General features: G+C 34.3%; 1 protein-coding gene across 1 annotated transcript in view; it reads right to left on the bottom strand.

The window, feature by feature from the left end:
- KLF12 (Kruppel-like factor 12) overlaps positions 1-18,079 on the bottom strand; it is a 371,693-nt gene that overhangs the window by 109,705 nt on the left and 243,909 nt on the right. Inside the window, exon 4 of the mRNA XM_004680096.2 lies at positions 12,290-12,836. Coding sequence (XP_004680153.1) covers positions 12,290-12,836 — 547 coding nt within the window. The remainder of the gene's footprint in view (positions 1-12,289; positions 12,837-18,079) is intronic.

The raw sequence follows: 18,079 nt of genomic DNA, 5'->3' as shown, positions 1-18,079 counted from the left end.
TTATACTATCTTGATTACTGTAGATTATACCAATGGGTACAACAATGCTACTAAGCAGTGTATCAACAGCCAGGGCTCGTTTGTTAGATGACAAATGGGTTATGACCCATTATAACCATGACATCGAGAGCAGGCATGAAGGTATCACCTACATATATCATGACACTCATCAAATTTGGACAGCAGACAAGCTACTGTACTCTCTGATTAACTTAATAAAATAGTAAGATATCTACAAAAAAGCAGAAAATATATGAGACACCGAAGAGAAACAAGCAAAAACTGGAAAATGATAAATCTTAGAATGAAGTTATTCTCTGTAACCAAATACATATTTTTATGGAATTTATTTCCCAGTTTTGAAGAAGGCATTTCTGAACATCTGCTATAAAGCTAGGATAATTCTAAAACTGTAATGTTATAATGATTATTTGCTATTAGACAGTGCTCAGAGTTTTATTGAACTCATTAATCTAAGAAATATAAATATAATTATAACAGTAATAATAACTGCTGGCTGTATTTTCATTTGGTGGTTTTCCCTTTTTTTTTTTTTTTTTAAATAACCAGTACCAGAATAAAACAAGATAGAACAGCCATGTCTGTGGTGTGTGTCCATCTAACCAACTCTCTCTGCTCAAGAGTGCTTGAGGCAGGGACCAGATATGTCTAAAAATGACACAGATGTCAATCTCTGAAATGCAGTGAAGCACACTTTGACAAAATTCCCTGCATCTAGAAATGTTAACCTACAGCTTGAGGCTGTTCAAGTCTGTTGGTTATAATGCTGCTTGATGTTGAAGAAATGGAAATGCATAATACATAACATAAAGTTAATGTTTAGTATGAAAGAATTATTTCATGCAAAATGTGTATATTCTATAAGAAATCTCTATGCCATATATAACAAATTTCAAAACGTGTAAAATGACTTAAAAATGCAATGTACTAAGTTGAGAAAATATGAAAATAGGCTATTGACAATGACAACTTCTCTAGAAAACTAAGACATATCCCTTTTCAGCACCAAGCCCAAGAACAGTAATGGCTTGTGTATTAAAAAATATTTTTTTTATTTAAGGCTATACTACTATTAGGCTGTGGTTTTATAAGGCACGGCAGAAGTGACATGAGTCTTAGTTTTCTTATCTGTGAGAGACAGGCAATAATATTTATATACTGATTATTTTAAGACTGAAACATAATGTATGCAAAGCACAAAGAACATATAGGTATTCAATGCGGGTTAATTATTTAAATGATTTTTAATAAATATCTTTATAAGATTTATTACATACTTTGTTGCCTAATTCAAATAGACTGACTATAATTTAACCTGTCTTTCATTACTAATGGTCATTATTTCAAAAGCAATTATTATGCTGTAATAAAGTATTATCTCTAAGGACTAAAGAGCTGTGTAAGCCTATTTACTCCAATCCCAAAAGGCTTTACTGCGATTTCTCCAAGTTCTTATTTTAATAATAATTTTGACACCTTCTTTGTTGGCAGCCACTTTTGTCCTTTAGTGTACCTACAGATAAAGGCAGTCTCCTCACTTGGGTAAGGGGCTAACATTCGAGATTCCCAGGAGGGAATCTGCAGATTGCTAATGCAGAGTCACTGGATTTCTTTTATTAAATAAAACTACATCACTGAAATGTGACAATTTTTTGTATGGCTATTAGGAATTCATCAACTGTCTATTGAGGTAACATTTTAGGGAACCTAAGTAATAAACATAAATAGGGAGAAATAACATTCTCATCCAGTTTTCCTTTACCATGTTTTATTCACTCCTTTCTCTCTGTTCACATCTGGAAAATCATATTCACAAAGATTCCAAGGAGTAGATCTATACTATGAGTTGATAGATTTTCTCTTTCAGAGAAGCCCCTCAGATGCTCTCCTTGCAGTAATTCACAGTATGAGCCATGCATGTACTCTGTTTTCTGTTCTATGTGACATGATTGGAGCCTTATTACTTACGTGCGATTTGGCAAAACTATACTCTGTCCTCACCGTTCACTCTTTTCCTGAGGAATATTTTGATTTTTGCTTGATGTAATAGTATCTTACGTTTCTTAGCCTTCACCTCAAATGCTACCTGTTTTTATCTTGACACAAGATTTTAAAAAATGCCATCACAGAATTGACAATTCCTCGTGAACACACAAAGATTTGAAACAGTTCAGACAAAGCTGTTTTGGATTTCTGCTTGGGTTTGCTGAACTACTTTTAAGATTAGAGATTTGAAGGAGGAAACCAAATCTTTGTTTTATGGCTGCAAGAAATGGACCCACTGTGGTAAAGATGTCGTTTATTCTTTCTCACGAAGAGAAATGCACTGCACGGTGCAAATAAAAGAAGCATTTTCCTTCTGTTTAGGGTTTGTTAGATGAAATTTATGTTTTTAAGATGAAGTGCAAATACCAAAAAATGATTGTACTGTTATCAGCTTTTAAATCACAACAGCTTGCTGGCTGGTAAGGACAGAAGACCTGGTCGATTTATTTCATAAAACTTTATGTACAAAGAGACAGTGTCTATGAGCTTAATGGAGAGAATATAGAGTCTTGAGGGGTAATTTTTATTACAATTTATAGTGGGATTATCCATACTCCACAGTTTTTAGATTTTTATTGAGATTTTATGGTTCTGTGATGCTGACACTCTTAACTGCAGTGGGGTAGAGGTGTACTTTGTTTCACTCTGTCTGGGAAAAGAAATTGGCATTACTATTACATATGAGAAACCCAGCAGACTCTATTAATTACCTGCTCCCAATCAAAGTCATTTTTCCAAGTTTCACAGGCAAAACATTTTACCTACGAGTAAAAGATTAAATAAGAACTGACTATAGTTTTCATATAGTGGTGGCTTTTCATTAAGACTGCTTGGAATCCATAACAATATCCTTCATCTACAGAGGGGATCAACTCCATAAACTATTAAAACATAAATCATATCAAGCAGCCATAATGTGCCACTAAAGATTACTCTTAGTGTTAGTTACTATGAAATTAAAACAACAACAACAACAAAAATACAAGGGAATAGCAGAAAAAGGATACTTGAGAACACCAAAGAATTACTTGATGGCCGGTTGACTTAAAGTAGCTAACAACTTTGGGAAAGTAAATGTCATTTACTGTGACAATGGATAAGTAAGGAGGCAAATATATCACTCTAGAATAATATAATTATATGGTATAGATTATATTATCCTATGGTATATTATAGTCTACATTAATATATTTGAATGAAATATATTAAACCAAGGGAAATATATATCTGTAAATGTATATACATATATATCTATAAATGTCCACATACATATGAAAATGTTGCCTTACAATTTTGCATATACCTTTTAGAAAAGAAGGTGTTTAAACCAGATTATTTTGCAGAAGGAAAAAAAGGCCTTCTAGGACAAGAAACATGGAAGATAAGAGTTATGAAAAGTTATGAAAATGGTATCTAAGAAGGACAGGATACATATTTGGTGGGGTAGCAACAGACTGGGGTGAAGAGGTGGTAGGAATCAGACTGTGAGGATGTGAGGACTCTGAGAAGACTCTGCTGGTTATCACTTGATGTTGTTGCTTGTCTATTTCACCACCCTAGGAAGGTTCCTTATATGGCCAGGGTTTAGAATGGTCTAAAACACTGACACAGCATTCCTAAGCATTTAATCCAAACATTGAACGTGCAGCAAGCTAAAATAATACATTTATCTGTTCTGTCAATAAATATTGAGTGAGCATTTACTAGTGTCAGACACAAAGTGATGTTTGGGGAAAGAGTAGTTATGAGGTTTAGAGGAACTGTGGGAGACTCCAAACTATTTTATCCTAAGAATACAGATTACATAACTCTCCATTTTTCATTTATATTTTGTCCTATAATACTCAACAAAGCATTAATCAGTTCAGAGAAGTTGCCTAATTGTGCTTACTAAACACACAACATTTACTTAACAACACAATCTACAATTACAAAAAACTCTCAGCACAGAATCACAGAAAGTACTAGTAAGTAAATTAAACAGAATTCAAATACAATGTATAAGATGTAAAGTAGGAAACATGGGTAGCCGCTACACTTTCACTTTCTCATCTAAGATGTTTTTATTAAACTTTATATATATTCGCTCTAGAAACAAAGTAGTTATAAAGTAGGTAAATTAGATTTCAAATTCAGGCTCACAGTTTACTTAAAAGGGGCAACTCACTGCACTGGCAATTAGTTCCTCTTCCATTCTTTTCCCACTTTAAAATTCAACCACTAGATGGCACTACAAAGACCATCATTTTGTAGTAGATCCTTAGGTCCACAATACTTCTCTGAGATAGTTAATTTGGTGAGATGTGGAAGAGAAAGAAGAATCAAGAGTTAGAAAAAGGTAATGGTGAGGGGTGGAGGAAGGTAGAGATGGACAACTAGGAGAAGAAAAAAGGGAAATAGAGTGAGGGACAGAAAAGAAAGCAGACCCAGGGAAGTTATTTTGAGAAAGGAAGAGAGAGAAGGGCTTGAATTAAAGGTTACAGAATTCCACTAGTCTCTTAATTGTTGGGGAGCAATAATCACAATGATAAAGACATATTTCAACATAAGGTATCTCTCAGTAAATCTCTCTCTGTCTCTGTCTCTCTCTCACTCACACACACACACACACCACACACACACACACACACACACACACACACACACACACACACACAGAGTACCATATCTGCATGCAAATCAATAGGTTACTCAACAAAAGTTTTATGATATAATCCCTACTTAAGTGATTCTCTTAGAAATTTTCAAACTACTCCATTCTATTCAATTTTCTTCTTGCTAATTATGACCTACTAAATTAATTTCAGGATTTGCTAAAAGGAAAAAGACCTTCTGTATAATATTGCTTTAGAATATAGTAAACTGTGGTTGCCTTTTAAGAAGTTATTTAAAAACTTGTCACAGCTGGGAGTAGGAGAAATTCCTGGCCATATAATTGGTCTATAAAACATTTGTTGAATAAATGAGCTAATTAACAGGAAAGATGTGAAGCCACCTGGTTATGAAAACTACACACAACTGACTGATGATCAAAACAGTATTTCCTGCACATAAAAGTAGTTGAAGAAAAGCTCAGGTATATGATTACTACTTGGTAAATTGGTACCCCTTATTTATTAGATAGACAAATATCAATTTATTCTTTCCTAAAGAACACAGCAGAATATCAGTTAATCAAAATCTCCATTAACAACAGAAAAGAAAGAGAAAGAACTCAGAAAATAGTGACATAGTTTGGTATAGAAAAAGAATTATTATTGAGGGAATTAAAAAAACAAACCCAGGAACAGAAACCACAGCCAAGGAGTTGTAAATAATTAAAAAGCCAATTTAAAATAGTGCCAGGCAGGATTTTAAGACCAACTTTCCCTCTCAGATCGTACTTCCTTCTTTCATTTGTTCCTAGTCGGTCTTAAGAGGTATTAGGTAAAATGCCCATTTGCTAAATATATACACAGAGAGATAGATATATCCACCTGATGCCTGAGATTTCATATAACTATATATTTCCAGACATCAAAATAATTCATAAATGTCTGCAATCTAATATGTAAGATATTGCTTTCCTTGAAGCATAGCAGTACCTGTACTGTTGGAAATTAGCTTTATATATAAAAAGAATATTTACTTCAGGATAAAAGAAAACTTTTTAAAAAATGAACCTATAAAGTTAATAAAAGATATTTTAAAATTCAAATATGTAATGTTCAATGTATTAAATATCAGAGAAAACTGTTTCAAGTGTGGTGATAATGACATAGAAATTACATAAGAACACTATTTTGTTAAAGTATCACATTTAGCCATGTATTTATTTAAACATAAATGCTATCTTTTTATTATAGGAACAAATTGCCTTAACAATTTAAAATAGTATCCTAGCGATAAGTTTATGGCAGCTTAAGTACCAAGTTCGTTTGCTAAACTCTTGCCTTAGTTACTATATTTAATAAATGGCTTTTTCTCTTATCTATATCCTCACTTAAATAAAATCTAAGTGAAGTATCATCTCTCCTCTTACATTCATACTTACTCCCTTTTCTCTTTATTTACCTTTTATACTTTTATGTGCTATTAAATGTGTGTGTGTGGGGGGGCGGGGAAGCCAATTAAACTCATGCTTTGCTATTTACAATTTACAAGGAGTTTACCAAAATTTCTCTCTTCTATGCTAATCCTATGTCATGTAGAAAATCAGGTAAAACCAAATAAAAATGACCAATATAGCTGTATAAAATAGAATGTTCTGAACTATGTAAAATTCAGTTTTTTCATAAACTTTGGCTCACTATTTAACAGCTTCCTGCCTTTGTTTTCTTATGACAAATAGAGAGGCCAACTACATCCTATCAAAATCTATATTTAAGAATTAAAAAACAAAGTCAAAACAATCCTAGTCCTACTTCCCAGTCCACAATATTAACAAACAGAACATTAGTAAAATTCTTTGACAAGAAATTCAAATTCCAAATTAAAATATGAAACTATACTAAGTAGTGCTCATACTAAAGCCTCAGGAGAAGAACAAATGCAACAGAGAAAGCTGTGATAGTTCAGTCACTCAAGAAGCAAAGACTGCCTTACAAAGGCTAGTTCAGCTGCCCCGAACTATTCTGGTCCTATGGATAGATGACACCAGGATTCCACTGCATGGTGAGGTACAAGATGATGGTTGTGTGTAAGGTAGCTGGAAGGAGCAAGCTTGTGATAAAAAAAAAAAAAAAAATGACCTGAAATAAGACATTGTTAACAGGAACAAGAGGGAGAGCTGAAAACAGAAGCAAATTGATAAAACAGAGGTCTGAAATGAGTTTCTTGGAAGCAAAACTACAGTTGCATTCTATGGTCAGCCCCAAAGCCAGCTTTACAGCAATCACTGCAAAGGCCATATTTTCCTTGACAAAAATAAATTCTACAGGACTAAAAATACACTTGTGGCTTCTTCCTGTAGGCTGCTGAGAAAAGCAACTGCCTGTAGGAAGAAAATGGGGTGTGAGTATTTCAAACTTGCCCATGGCCACATCCTTTTAAACTCCTGAATGAGTGCTAGGAAAATAAGGTATATTTTTGGACAATTCTTCACTTCATCTAAATATAATGAGGAAACAACACTCCTTTAAGAGATGACCAAAGAAATTACATGCCCCAGTGGTGCTGGTTTCTTAACAGCTCTAACCTGACATTTTGGGGGCAAAGCACTTTGTACAGAAGGATTTAATTGTATAATTGTTTTCTGCCAGGAACAAGACCCATATGACCCAGAACAAGTTATTCTTCAAGTGACACCATTACAAGAAAGTCTAAGGCATAAATGTTTTATGAAATTCTGGTAGAGTGGGCTACTGAAATTGCACTGTCCTCAGCGAGAATGTAGCTACATGGGGGTCGGTCTGAGGCTGAGATATTTTCAGGCAATCTATTTATTATATGGCAGTCACAGAAGTATATGCTGGGTTTTAGATGATACAGAGAGGGCAATAATGGGTCATGGAGGAGAAATAACAGACCATCTACATAAACTAAAACTTGAGCCACCTTCCTGGGCATTGAGGTGATTTATCTATCTGTTCCTGTAGCTACACAGAAAAAGGACCAGTTTAGTATGGAAGGGAAGGGATAAGCTTATTTAATTTCTTTATTTGTATTTCACAGGGTGGTTATGGGATTATGTTTTAAGTATTTTGAATCTTTTGAAATTTAATTTCAATACTGCAAGATTTAAAAAGTCTGCAATGACAAATGCAAATTATTTTGGGTTTATGTATTGTTTTATATATATTGCACTGGACCATGAATGAGAAGTGTCTGACCTTACATTTATATTAACTCGAATATCACTTTTATAATTCTCAATGGTACCCAAGGTTTACTTAACTTTTATTTATCTGCTTTTCCTGTCAATCCAAGATTATCTTCTGTTTGTGCATTTCCTTTCATTTTCTCTTTTTATCTTTTTCCCTAAAAATGCCCATCTAAAAAAGTGACTTTAGAATTCAGAGTAATTATTGCAAGATACTAGTTACTTTCACAGTATAAGAACAAGCAATGCAATTAAGGACTTTGCTTCTATAATTTTTCCCTTTCCAGAATTATCCATCATCAACTCTCTACTGAATTACTCTTAACAGCATACAAATAAGCTATACTAACACCCTTTGTTAATAAAAATCTCTCCTTTGAGAACCTATGTGCATCAAGTTAGCATTTCATTTCGCCACTTTATTTTCCAGTAAAACTATGCAAAAAGTTGTTTAGACTGACTATCTTCACCTTCCATCTATTTGCACATAAACTGCACTCAGTCCTTTTCCTGCACCTCTCCACTGCCATAAGACATGCCATATCACCAAGAAACACTCATCAGATGTTCAACAGTTAGTCAATCCTCCTTTTATCTGACAATATAACTGATGATGACCTCTTTAAAACACCATCTCCCTTGCAATCTCCTAAACATTATTTCTTTTACCTCCCTAGCTCACCCCAAGGAAGGCAGGAGACTCCTAATCACAGGTACTCTTCCATCAGAGAAGTAATGAACCAAGAACAACATTGCTATCTGTAACCATCTTTCATGCTTTTTTACTAAGTAACTGTTAAAAAAATGCAAAAGACATCTCCTGGAAAATCTACCAAAAACTTCCACAGGAAAGACTGAAATTATTTTATGAGGACAAATAAACTCCTGAAGGTCTTAGTGTATAAATAATATATCTCAGTTGAAAAGGTATCAAAAGGACCAGGCCAGTCCCCTGGCTATTTGCTACACAGGAAGTTTCCCAATGAGCACGACTACTTTGGGGGCCAAACTTTCATTGTATCCTTTTGGTACCAAGAGGAAACTGTCTTTTCTGAAAGACCTCTTCTGAAACCTCCCCCTTCACAATTCTAGGTGAAAATATTAGTTCAAGGCCCAACTGGAACTCAGTGCGGGCGCTAGCTAGCAGCTTGCCATTCCTTTAGACCAATGGTCTAAAAAGACTTGAATGGGCTGAAGTTCTATCCTCATTAAATTGGAAAGCATTTTCACATCACTGTGTCAGTGAAGCATACCCACATCAAAGTTTCATCTAACCACATCCCCAAATCCTAACCATTCTCTGAATATCTTAGTGCAACACTTCTTCCAACCATGTATAACACCCTCCATGAAATTACTTTTGTCAATTACTTCATTCTCTGTGTGCTATTATAATTAAATCCTCTCCCCTGGGCAAATCCATGGCTTGTCTATGTTTTAATCCAACTCTGTTCACAATTATCAGTTAATTGTGTGATCTTTTTATTTCATGCCATTATCTCCCAGTAGTCTAAGTATTCTGAGATAGAAACAGCATCTGGCTTGTTTCACACCGGATCCCTGGTCCCCATAAAATGCCTGATACATGATAGATGTTCAACAAATACTTGAATGGGCAATGACTCACTTCACATAATGAACTACCTTAGACATGAATGTGGATATTCGCAATCTTTTGTGTAATGTGACATATGAGATAATCTACCCCTCCATTAGAGAACAGATATATTATACCAACTTTAAAAGTCACTAGCCAGTGCATTCACTTACATTTATATGAGTTAGTTTTGTATTTTTATTATTAGCATTTTGAAAATCCAACTTTCCTATCATATTTCTTTTTGCCCATTCACATTAGATCTACAAGTCCTAGGTGGAAATGGATCAGAGGCACTTTTTATCACTCAGCCATTTCATTGCTGGCTCAGTGCCCGGCCACATACATGCAAAAATAAAGACTTGAGGAATTAGTGAAATATACCCTGTCCCTTAATCAATGAGGTAGGCAGGCCTTCCCCCCAGACACATTTTAACATCATCTAATTAATCAATTAAATAATAAAGTAACTTATAAAATGTTACAGTAATATTTCTAGAATATAGTGATCATAAAAACTTAATACAAACTAATAAAATAGAAAATACAGGATGTTTCCAGACAGTGTTTCACGCCAAATTCTCATTCTTTATAAGTTGTGATAATAACAACTTTATATATATACTCCCCCCCCCAGGTAACATTTGTTTACAGTGTTGATTATGATTCAGAAGTATAGGTTCACACCTCTTCAGTTGTTATGTGTAGTAACAACTTATAGTGGAATTTCCAGATCAATTTCTTGGGAAGCTTTTCATTTTTAATTTAATGGGTTTTTCTCTCTCCAGATTCAATTTTTACAAGACAGAGAAACAATTTTCTGAACATTATTGTTGGCAGGAAATAATAAAAATAATAATTGTAAAAAATTATTGAGCTGATGATTTGATGATTCTTAGATATTTACCCATAAGCTCTTAACTAACCTTCCCAATAATCTTCAAGGATAGATGTTATTATCCCCATTTTATTCCTTGAGAGAATGAAAACTAATGTGATGAGATGAGTCCCCCAAGTCCAAATCAGTATGTGAGAAAACTAGGCTTTTAGTTCATACACTCTTGATCCCAACGCTCATGTTTGCAACATTTGTCTCACAGTCTAATGATTTACAACTAAAAAATTTCCTGTTATTAATTTCAGAAAACTACTGTGAAAAACATCACATAAAACTAAAAAAAATACTCATGTACAGAACAAATGACCACCTGAGATTTTACAAAGTTCTCTTGCAAAGTTACATTTCCCAGAAAATTTAATTCTGGCAATATAATGCTTATGTTAAATATGTTAATGAAAAATAAGCTTACCTATAAAATTATAATGGCAAAAAGGAGGTATTTCTTGTTTATTAAAGTAATAAATCCAAATTGTAAAAAAAACAAAACAAAACAAAAACAAATCAGAAACAGCATTAAAATTTTAACCAGTAAAAGTAGCATTTCCTTTAAGTAGTAGTCACAAAAAGATTGGATTCTATAGTGTACACACACACACACATATATATATGCATGTGCACATAATATAAATTATGGTTATAATTTTGCTATTCATAATTCTTAGAAAATTTATAAACACAACTGTAAATTTAAAAAGAAAATAGCTAATGTGATTCTCAGTATTATTTAAGTGAATTAGCTCATTTTTCTCATAAGTATTAACAACTTTGAGGGTTCAGTTAAGGTAAAATCCAACTGAGGGCATCCTGATTCTCCTTTTTCTCCTAATTTTTCAAGAAGATGATGGAGCTAGTTCCTGGACACTGTGTGTAGCAGCACAACATAGTGAGGTGGTCAGGTAAGCACAGGTTTTCCTCCATTTGCTGTCCACAGTTTTATTGCTTCGAATTGTGACATTTTTTTGCTTGGTAAGACTGGGAAGGTAAAATTTATCTCATGTGCTGTGAAAAAATTAATTGCAGATACAACCTGTAACTTGTTAGAGGTAAATGTACAAATGTTTAGTATTTATTTGCAAATATTTCTCTTAAGTTCATAACCCAATGTTAATTCTGTGTATTGAATCCTGTCCTATACAGAACCCCAAACCACCATTTTGTGAGAAGACAGTGTTTATGTGTTCATAGATCACATTTTAATTATTTGCTGCAATAAGATCCTATCAAAGCAAAAAGCAATATTCCATACGTCTTAATTCATCACTGTTTGTAGACTTTGAAGACCAAAGAAATATATACATGTACTCATATTAAAAGGGAATGAGCTGATGATTTAGGCATTTTACATTTGTGTGGGAGGGTAGCTAAATCTTTAGGTGCCTGAAAAGGGAAAACAAAGTCAACCAAATAATGCTAGTAAAAGTCTTTCTAGTAAACAATGGGAAAAAATAAGAATATAGAAATGGAAAAATAACTTCAAAATCAGCTCCATAACTATCAGATGTAGTTAGGAAACTAGGTATTATTACATATAGTCACATAACAAAGTATCTTCTTGTCTTGTAACCTTTCCTAAGGATTACAACTACAGATTGTCTTTCCACAGACTGTCCCAACTACAGACTGTCCTAATCCAAAGTGTCGAGGTAAGCATTATTGTGCTAATTTAATCTTTGAAGTCTGACACTGAATGACATGATGCATGCCAATATATCAACACAGTAAAAAATATTGGAGAACGTATGAATATAAATATGAGGTTAGTTCTTACTAAACTGTGAACGAGTCAGTGGTTGATCAGCTGATACCTCTGTCCTGCATGGAATCTCTTTGGATGCATCAAGTCTGTATACAGCTGAGGATCTGTCCACCCAGTGAAATTACCTGTAGGCTTGCCATAAACCAAGACTTCACTTGTCTCTCTTACCTTTGCCATGGCTTCTCCCATCCTCCAGAAGCGGCACGACAATAGTGTTGTTCACATTTCCGGGTGACCGCACAGCTGTGTAGACAACAGGCACCGACTGTACCACCACAGGGATGCGGTGAACATGACTCAGTTTGTTAGACTGTAAATTCATGGGACTTGAAGGCGGTACAGGGTGGATAATGTGCAAAAATTGCTGGCCTCCTACACCAGATGCAGAGGCAACAAGGGGCCCTGGAGTTAATACTGTTGACGAAGATGATGCTGAAGAAACCGATGTTATAACAGTTGGGGATGAGGCTGGACGACTAGAAGATGATGAAGATGTTGAAGTAGAAGAAGGTGAGGAGGCAGATGCTGTCATGGAAACCGGGGAGGACGAAACAGCGGTGGGGGAGGTCCTGGCTTTGTTGATTGACAAGTCCACTGGCTCAGTTTGTGTTTGGAAGTGATCTACAGATAACGAGTCCTCCGGGGGCTCCCCTTTCACATTGTTTAGCAACAGGGGAACAGCTTCCATATCGGGGTAGTTGTGGACGTTTGGAGACTGTAGGGAGAAAAATGGAACACAGTCTGTGTTAATCAGATATTTTAAGAGATGCTTGATTTATTAGTTGAATGGTTATTAAGTTTTCTCTTATTGCTATGGGACATTAATACACTGTCCAAATATTTGAAGGATGGCTCTGCTACAGTCATCAGGATTAATGTTAACAGTGCAAATGTATAAAACAGTCAGGCAAGATGACTGCCACAAAAACCTTTGCATCCTCCTAGAAGAGACAGACATGGATTGCTAAAATCCAGTGAAATGTACGCTGTATGGTGGAGAAAAAAAATGAAGTTAATTTACATAAACCTTCCACAAGACAAGTTCAGATTCCAAAGTACTACTTACTTAAAACTGTATAAAAACAACCTATTTAATTAAAAACATTCATTGTGTTGGTTTGACTCATCTCTACATTTATGAGTCTCAGTGTCCCCAGCTATAGGCCAATGGGACTTTTGGATAAGTTAAAATATGATTTCCCAGTTCTAAAATTCTAGAATTTCATGGTTCTCAACCTTATTCAACACTATTATAATGTGGAGAGAGGTCAGCTGGTAACAATAACTGGGAACATTCACTGCAACACTTCGACTTTTGTATCTGCTGCAGCAAGAACTATCACACAATTCTCATGATGAGCATTAAAAAGAGCATGAACTTCTCCAACCTCCCACACCTAATTGCTAAATTATTCAGTACAGATACTTCCTAACAAGTAGACTATAACTTAACTTACCGATAACATTTTTTTTCACCATGTACAGAATTACTATGATAGACCATTTAAAAGTTATCATTTTAGTAAAATCTGTTTTGGAAACTTAAATTGTCTAGGACTGTTTTGTTTAAGGTAAAAATAAAAATTTTGTCCAAGTGCACCTTCTACCTTTTAAGTTTTAATGGAAAAAAATTTATAATGATAACAGTTATTATAAAGATTCTAATATTATAAAGATTCTAAGATTCTACTCAGACTAAGGTGTTATTACTGCACATGAAAATAATTTATTCTTACACACATTCACTCTTAAATTCAACAAATATTTATGGAATGCCTTCTTCCAAAGCCTCAGATGGTCCATGAATTCCATTAGCATGTATCAGTCAAGCCTTACCACAAAGAAATAATTTATAACAGATCCTGGTTATATCAAATTTGACCAGGTTAACACAGACAGTGTTCTGTTTTATCGAGACCAAAAACTTTTTTCAGCTTTATTATGGTGTCAGAACAACAATGCCTAAAATTATATTAAATTGGCTCACTTCATTCTTTGTTTAATAAAAGATTTTGGATTGCTATTCCTCAAACTTGTACATACACTTAAAGGAACAAAACATGTTGCCTTAAAACCTTTCTTTATAGAATATAAATTATAGCTCCATTCAAAGCATACAATAGGCAGTAGTGCAAAAGCGTTTTATTCAGCAACAATAAGCAAAGAAAGGAAATAAGTAAACAATGGTACCAGATTAACTAAAAAGGAAAATGGGTTGATGTTTTATTGTTGTCTTGTTCTAAGCTAACATGGTTACTTACCCACAAAAGGACATGAATTTGACAATATAAAATATGAATTATCCCAAATATCTACTGCATGTTAGATTTCTGTGCTACAATTGAGAAATAAGTTTTTTAAGCTTCTCAGACATTAAGAAGCAAAAGAAAAAAACAAACACCATAATCTGAACTACTTTTATAAAAACCTATTAGCATTCTTTCAATTTGTTCCTAGCATTATCATTTAATTACTTTGTAGAACAAAATGAGAGGGTTTTTCTTAAGTGATTCTTACTAGGATTTTATATCTATATAAAAAATTCTTTATTGAGCCTGCTTTTATTGAGCCTGCTTTTATTTTAAAACAATACATTTTAAAATATCAGTAAAATGACTTAATGTGATCAAACCATGTTTAATATCAAATATAGTTGATTAGTTTTTCTCTGTTGCTGTATTAGATATAGTCAACAATCTATTTTGTAAATAGTGATTACTTTTACCACATATTTTTCTCCTCCTTATTATCCACTTAGAACAGTTTCTCACATAGTCTTTATCAGAAACATTCCATTGAAGATTATGACAATACAAGAATTGCTCAACATGGAAGCCATTTGTAAGATGGACTCAGCTCTACTGAGATTTTCCAATTAATTTCTCTAAGTTATGAATAGAAACCCACATTTTCTAGGTATTACTTAATCTCTAGGGAAATCACTTACTCCTTACATACTTTACCACAGAAAAAAAGTGTACTAACCTATTAAGACCAAATGTTAAGAGCTAGGTGCTTACAGACACTTAAAAATATATGTTGGTAGATTTTGCATGAGTTGAAAACAAAATATAGAAAGTGATCATAAAAAAGGAAGGATAGGGCCCTCCCAGGTGGCGCAGTGGGTTAAAGCACAGCACTGAGAAGCTAAAGCCACTTCCGCATGAGTTCGATCCCCGCCTGACCCAGAGATGACCACATGGCATGGCAGACCTCTCCTGACCTGCCCGCTGCTCCCCTTAGCAATATACTTCATAGATCTGCCTGTTCTGTTCCCCGCTCTGTCTCTGGTGAATCCTATCCCCCTCCACATCTCTGGCCTGTACCCCAGTTCTGTATGAATAAATAAATAAATCCTAAAAAAAAAAGGAAGGCTAAATCAAATCTTTAAGCAAAAGACATGTCTTATTTGAATTTGTGGACATTTCTACATAAATTTATAAGCATAAACATCACAGAGGCAATACGGTTTTCTTTTTCTATAGGTAACAGCTGAAATGTAGTTTGTTCAAATAATACCTCATCATATAAAGAGGACAATACCCACACTATATCATTCATCTGTTTACAGTTTTGACATAATATTATATCCTGGTAGCTCATACAAAGTTCTTTGCTTTATAGCCTATTGTGGTTATTAGAGGAAGAAAATATGATTTGGATACAAAAGGGAGCACTGCTGAGGGGAGCAGTAGATAAGACAGGAGAAGTATGCTGTACCATGTAGGTCACCTCCCTGGCTGGGGATCGAACTCTTGCTCAATGGTTATGTATTTCTTCATAGTAATGCACTTTAACCCCTTGGGCCACCAGGGAGGTTCCCTGCAAGTGCCTTTTTTACTGGGAACATGTCTCAGTTTTCATGCCTTGGTTTCCCTCATTAGTAAATGAAAGTTTAATGATATGAGCACCATGTTTAAAAGCAATCTTTAACTTTGATCATTTGTTTCGCAAGTTGAAAAGTCATTGAAAATTCACTGTGAGTAGAGTAGGTGCTTCACTTCACTTTCCTCCCTATTGTTTTATTTTTCTAAGCTAGAACACCTACTAGCTGTTAAGATTTCTCTGCATGAAGTCTAGATGGTCATCGTTGACCGTGCTTTCAGACTAGGGGTTTTTCCTTTTTATATGCTCAAGGGCAAGCTCTTAAATACAAAAGCCTTAAAACTGTGAATTTATAAAAATTAAACTAAAGCAAAAATATAGCAAGAAAACACATGTAACAGAACAAAAGGAAAAAAGTAGAAATATCCTACAGTGACAATCTGGAACTTGGTTTAAAAGGTTTTGAAAGTGTTATCTATTGCATGTAAGTGGAAAATTAATAAATATTAAATTCAACTGCTTTACATCAACATCTCATTTAAGAAATAGTTGATTCCTTAAGAAAATTTACACCAGATGCATAACATAATGAATTCTTTGTGTGTTTTACATTTATATTTTTATGTAGTCACATTTGAATTGAACAAATACATTTAAATGCTCTAAATTTTCCATTTTTTTTAGTTATATTTTTCCCTGATCAATTTATCCCTCAGGGCTTTTAGGAATCATCAGATTTACCTAAAGCAATCAGAATCTATTTAACAGTTAACAGCAAACTTGAACCTCTGGTTAGACACATACGTGATACGAAGCTAGTATAAGGTTAGGAGTGTAAGGTAAGGAGTGTAAGGTAAGGAGTAGTATAAGGTAAGGAGGATTCCCTTAAGGGGTGTGGGGATAGAGGAATTCTGTTTATACATTCCAAAGCAATGAACAGACTAACAAACATGTTTGGACATGACCACAATGTGTTATGTCTCCTTTGTAAATATGCAAGTATATAGCAAAGAAATATTCTATCTCATCACACAGTGAATAGTCATCATATGCATTAGATGACAGACAATATTGTGCTAAAGGTATTAAATATTTGAATTTTATTTCTCTGGTCAAACATCATAAAGAAATAGTGTAATATACAGATATCAAAGGGAATAAGCATTCAAGTCTTGTTGCTTTTTGTTCTAATTGTTGTCCAACCAAATCTCACAAAACATTCAGAGAACTTAAAAATTATGGTTCTAACTGTATGATAATTAGAAAACCCAAAACTATATACAGCTAGTAAAAATTACTGCTGATTACCAGGATATCGAAGGAAGGATGGGGGGATGAGTAAGTGAAGCTCAGGGGATTTTTTAGGGCTCTAAACACTCCTGGATATTACTGCAATGGTAGTATACATCACTCTCCATTTGTCAAGACCCTAGTGAATTGTACAAAAAAAAAAAAAAAAGTGAAATTTGGCCCTCCCTGGTGGCGCAGCAGGTAAAGCACAGCACTAAGAAGCTAAAGCCACCTCTGCATGAGTTTGATCCTCGTCAGGGACGTGACCACATGGCGTGGCAGACCTCTCCTGATCCTTCTTCTGCTCCCCTCAGCATTGTACTTTGTCAGTCAGACTGTTCTGCTCCCCACTCTGTCCCTGGTGAATCCTGTCACCAGCCCTCAACCTCTGGCATGTACCCCAGTTCTGTATGCATAAACAAAGAAATCTTTAATTTAAATAAAAGTAAAATTTAATGTGAACTATGGACTATACTTAACAATACCTTGATATAGGTTCATTAAATCATTAAGTATAATAAATGGACTACACTAAACTAAGAGGAAGCTGGGCAGGGCTGAGGGAGTGGTGAATGGAATTCGTAGGTGCAATCAGTCAAATCATTCTGCAGGTCTAAATTAGCAATATAAAGATAATGTACAGTAATTACTTTAAAAAGTTAAACTGAATTTAATATCAATGGTGTTGGTGAGGTCTTATATCACTTATTATTCTATGCTTATTGCAATATTAATCATTTCAAAAACAATTACAATAACATTTTAACAATTTTCAAAAGTGCCATTGTTATAAGCTTGCCAACTGCTTGGTAAGAAATTGTTTTGGTTTGAAAAATAAAGTAT

The sequence above is a fragment of the Condylura cristata genome, unplaced genomic scaffold (genome assembly GCF_000260355.1).
Source record: "Condylura cristata isolate star-nosed mole 26May11 unplaced genomic scaffold, ConCri1.0 scaffold00010, whole genome shotgun sequence".
Classification (NCBI taxonomy): Eukaryota; Metazoa; Chordata; class Mammalia; order Eulipotyphla; family Talpidae; genus Condylura; species Condylura cristata.
This window is presented reverse-complemented; position numbering and strand designations above follow the sequence as displayed.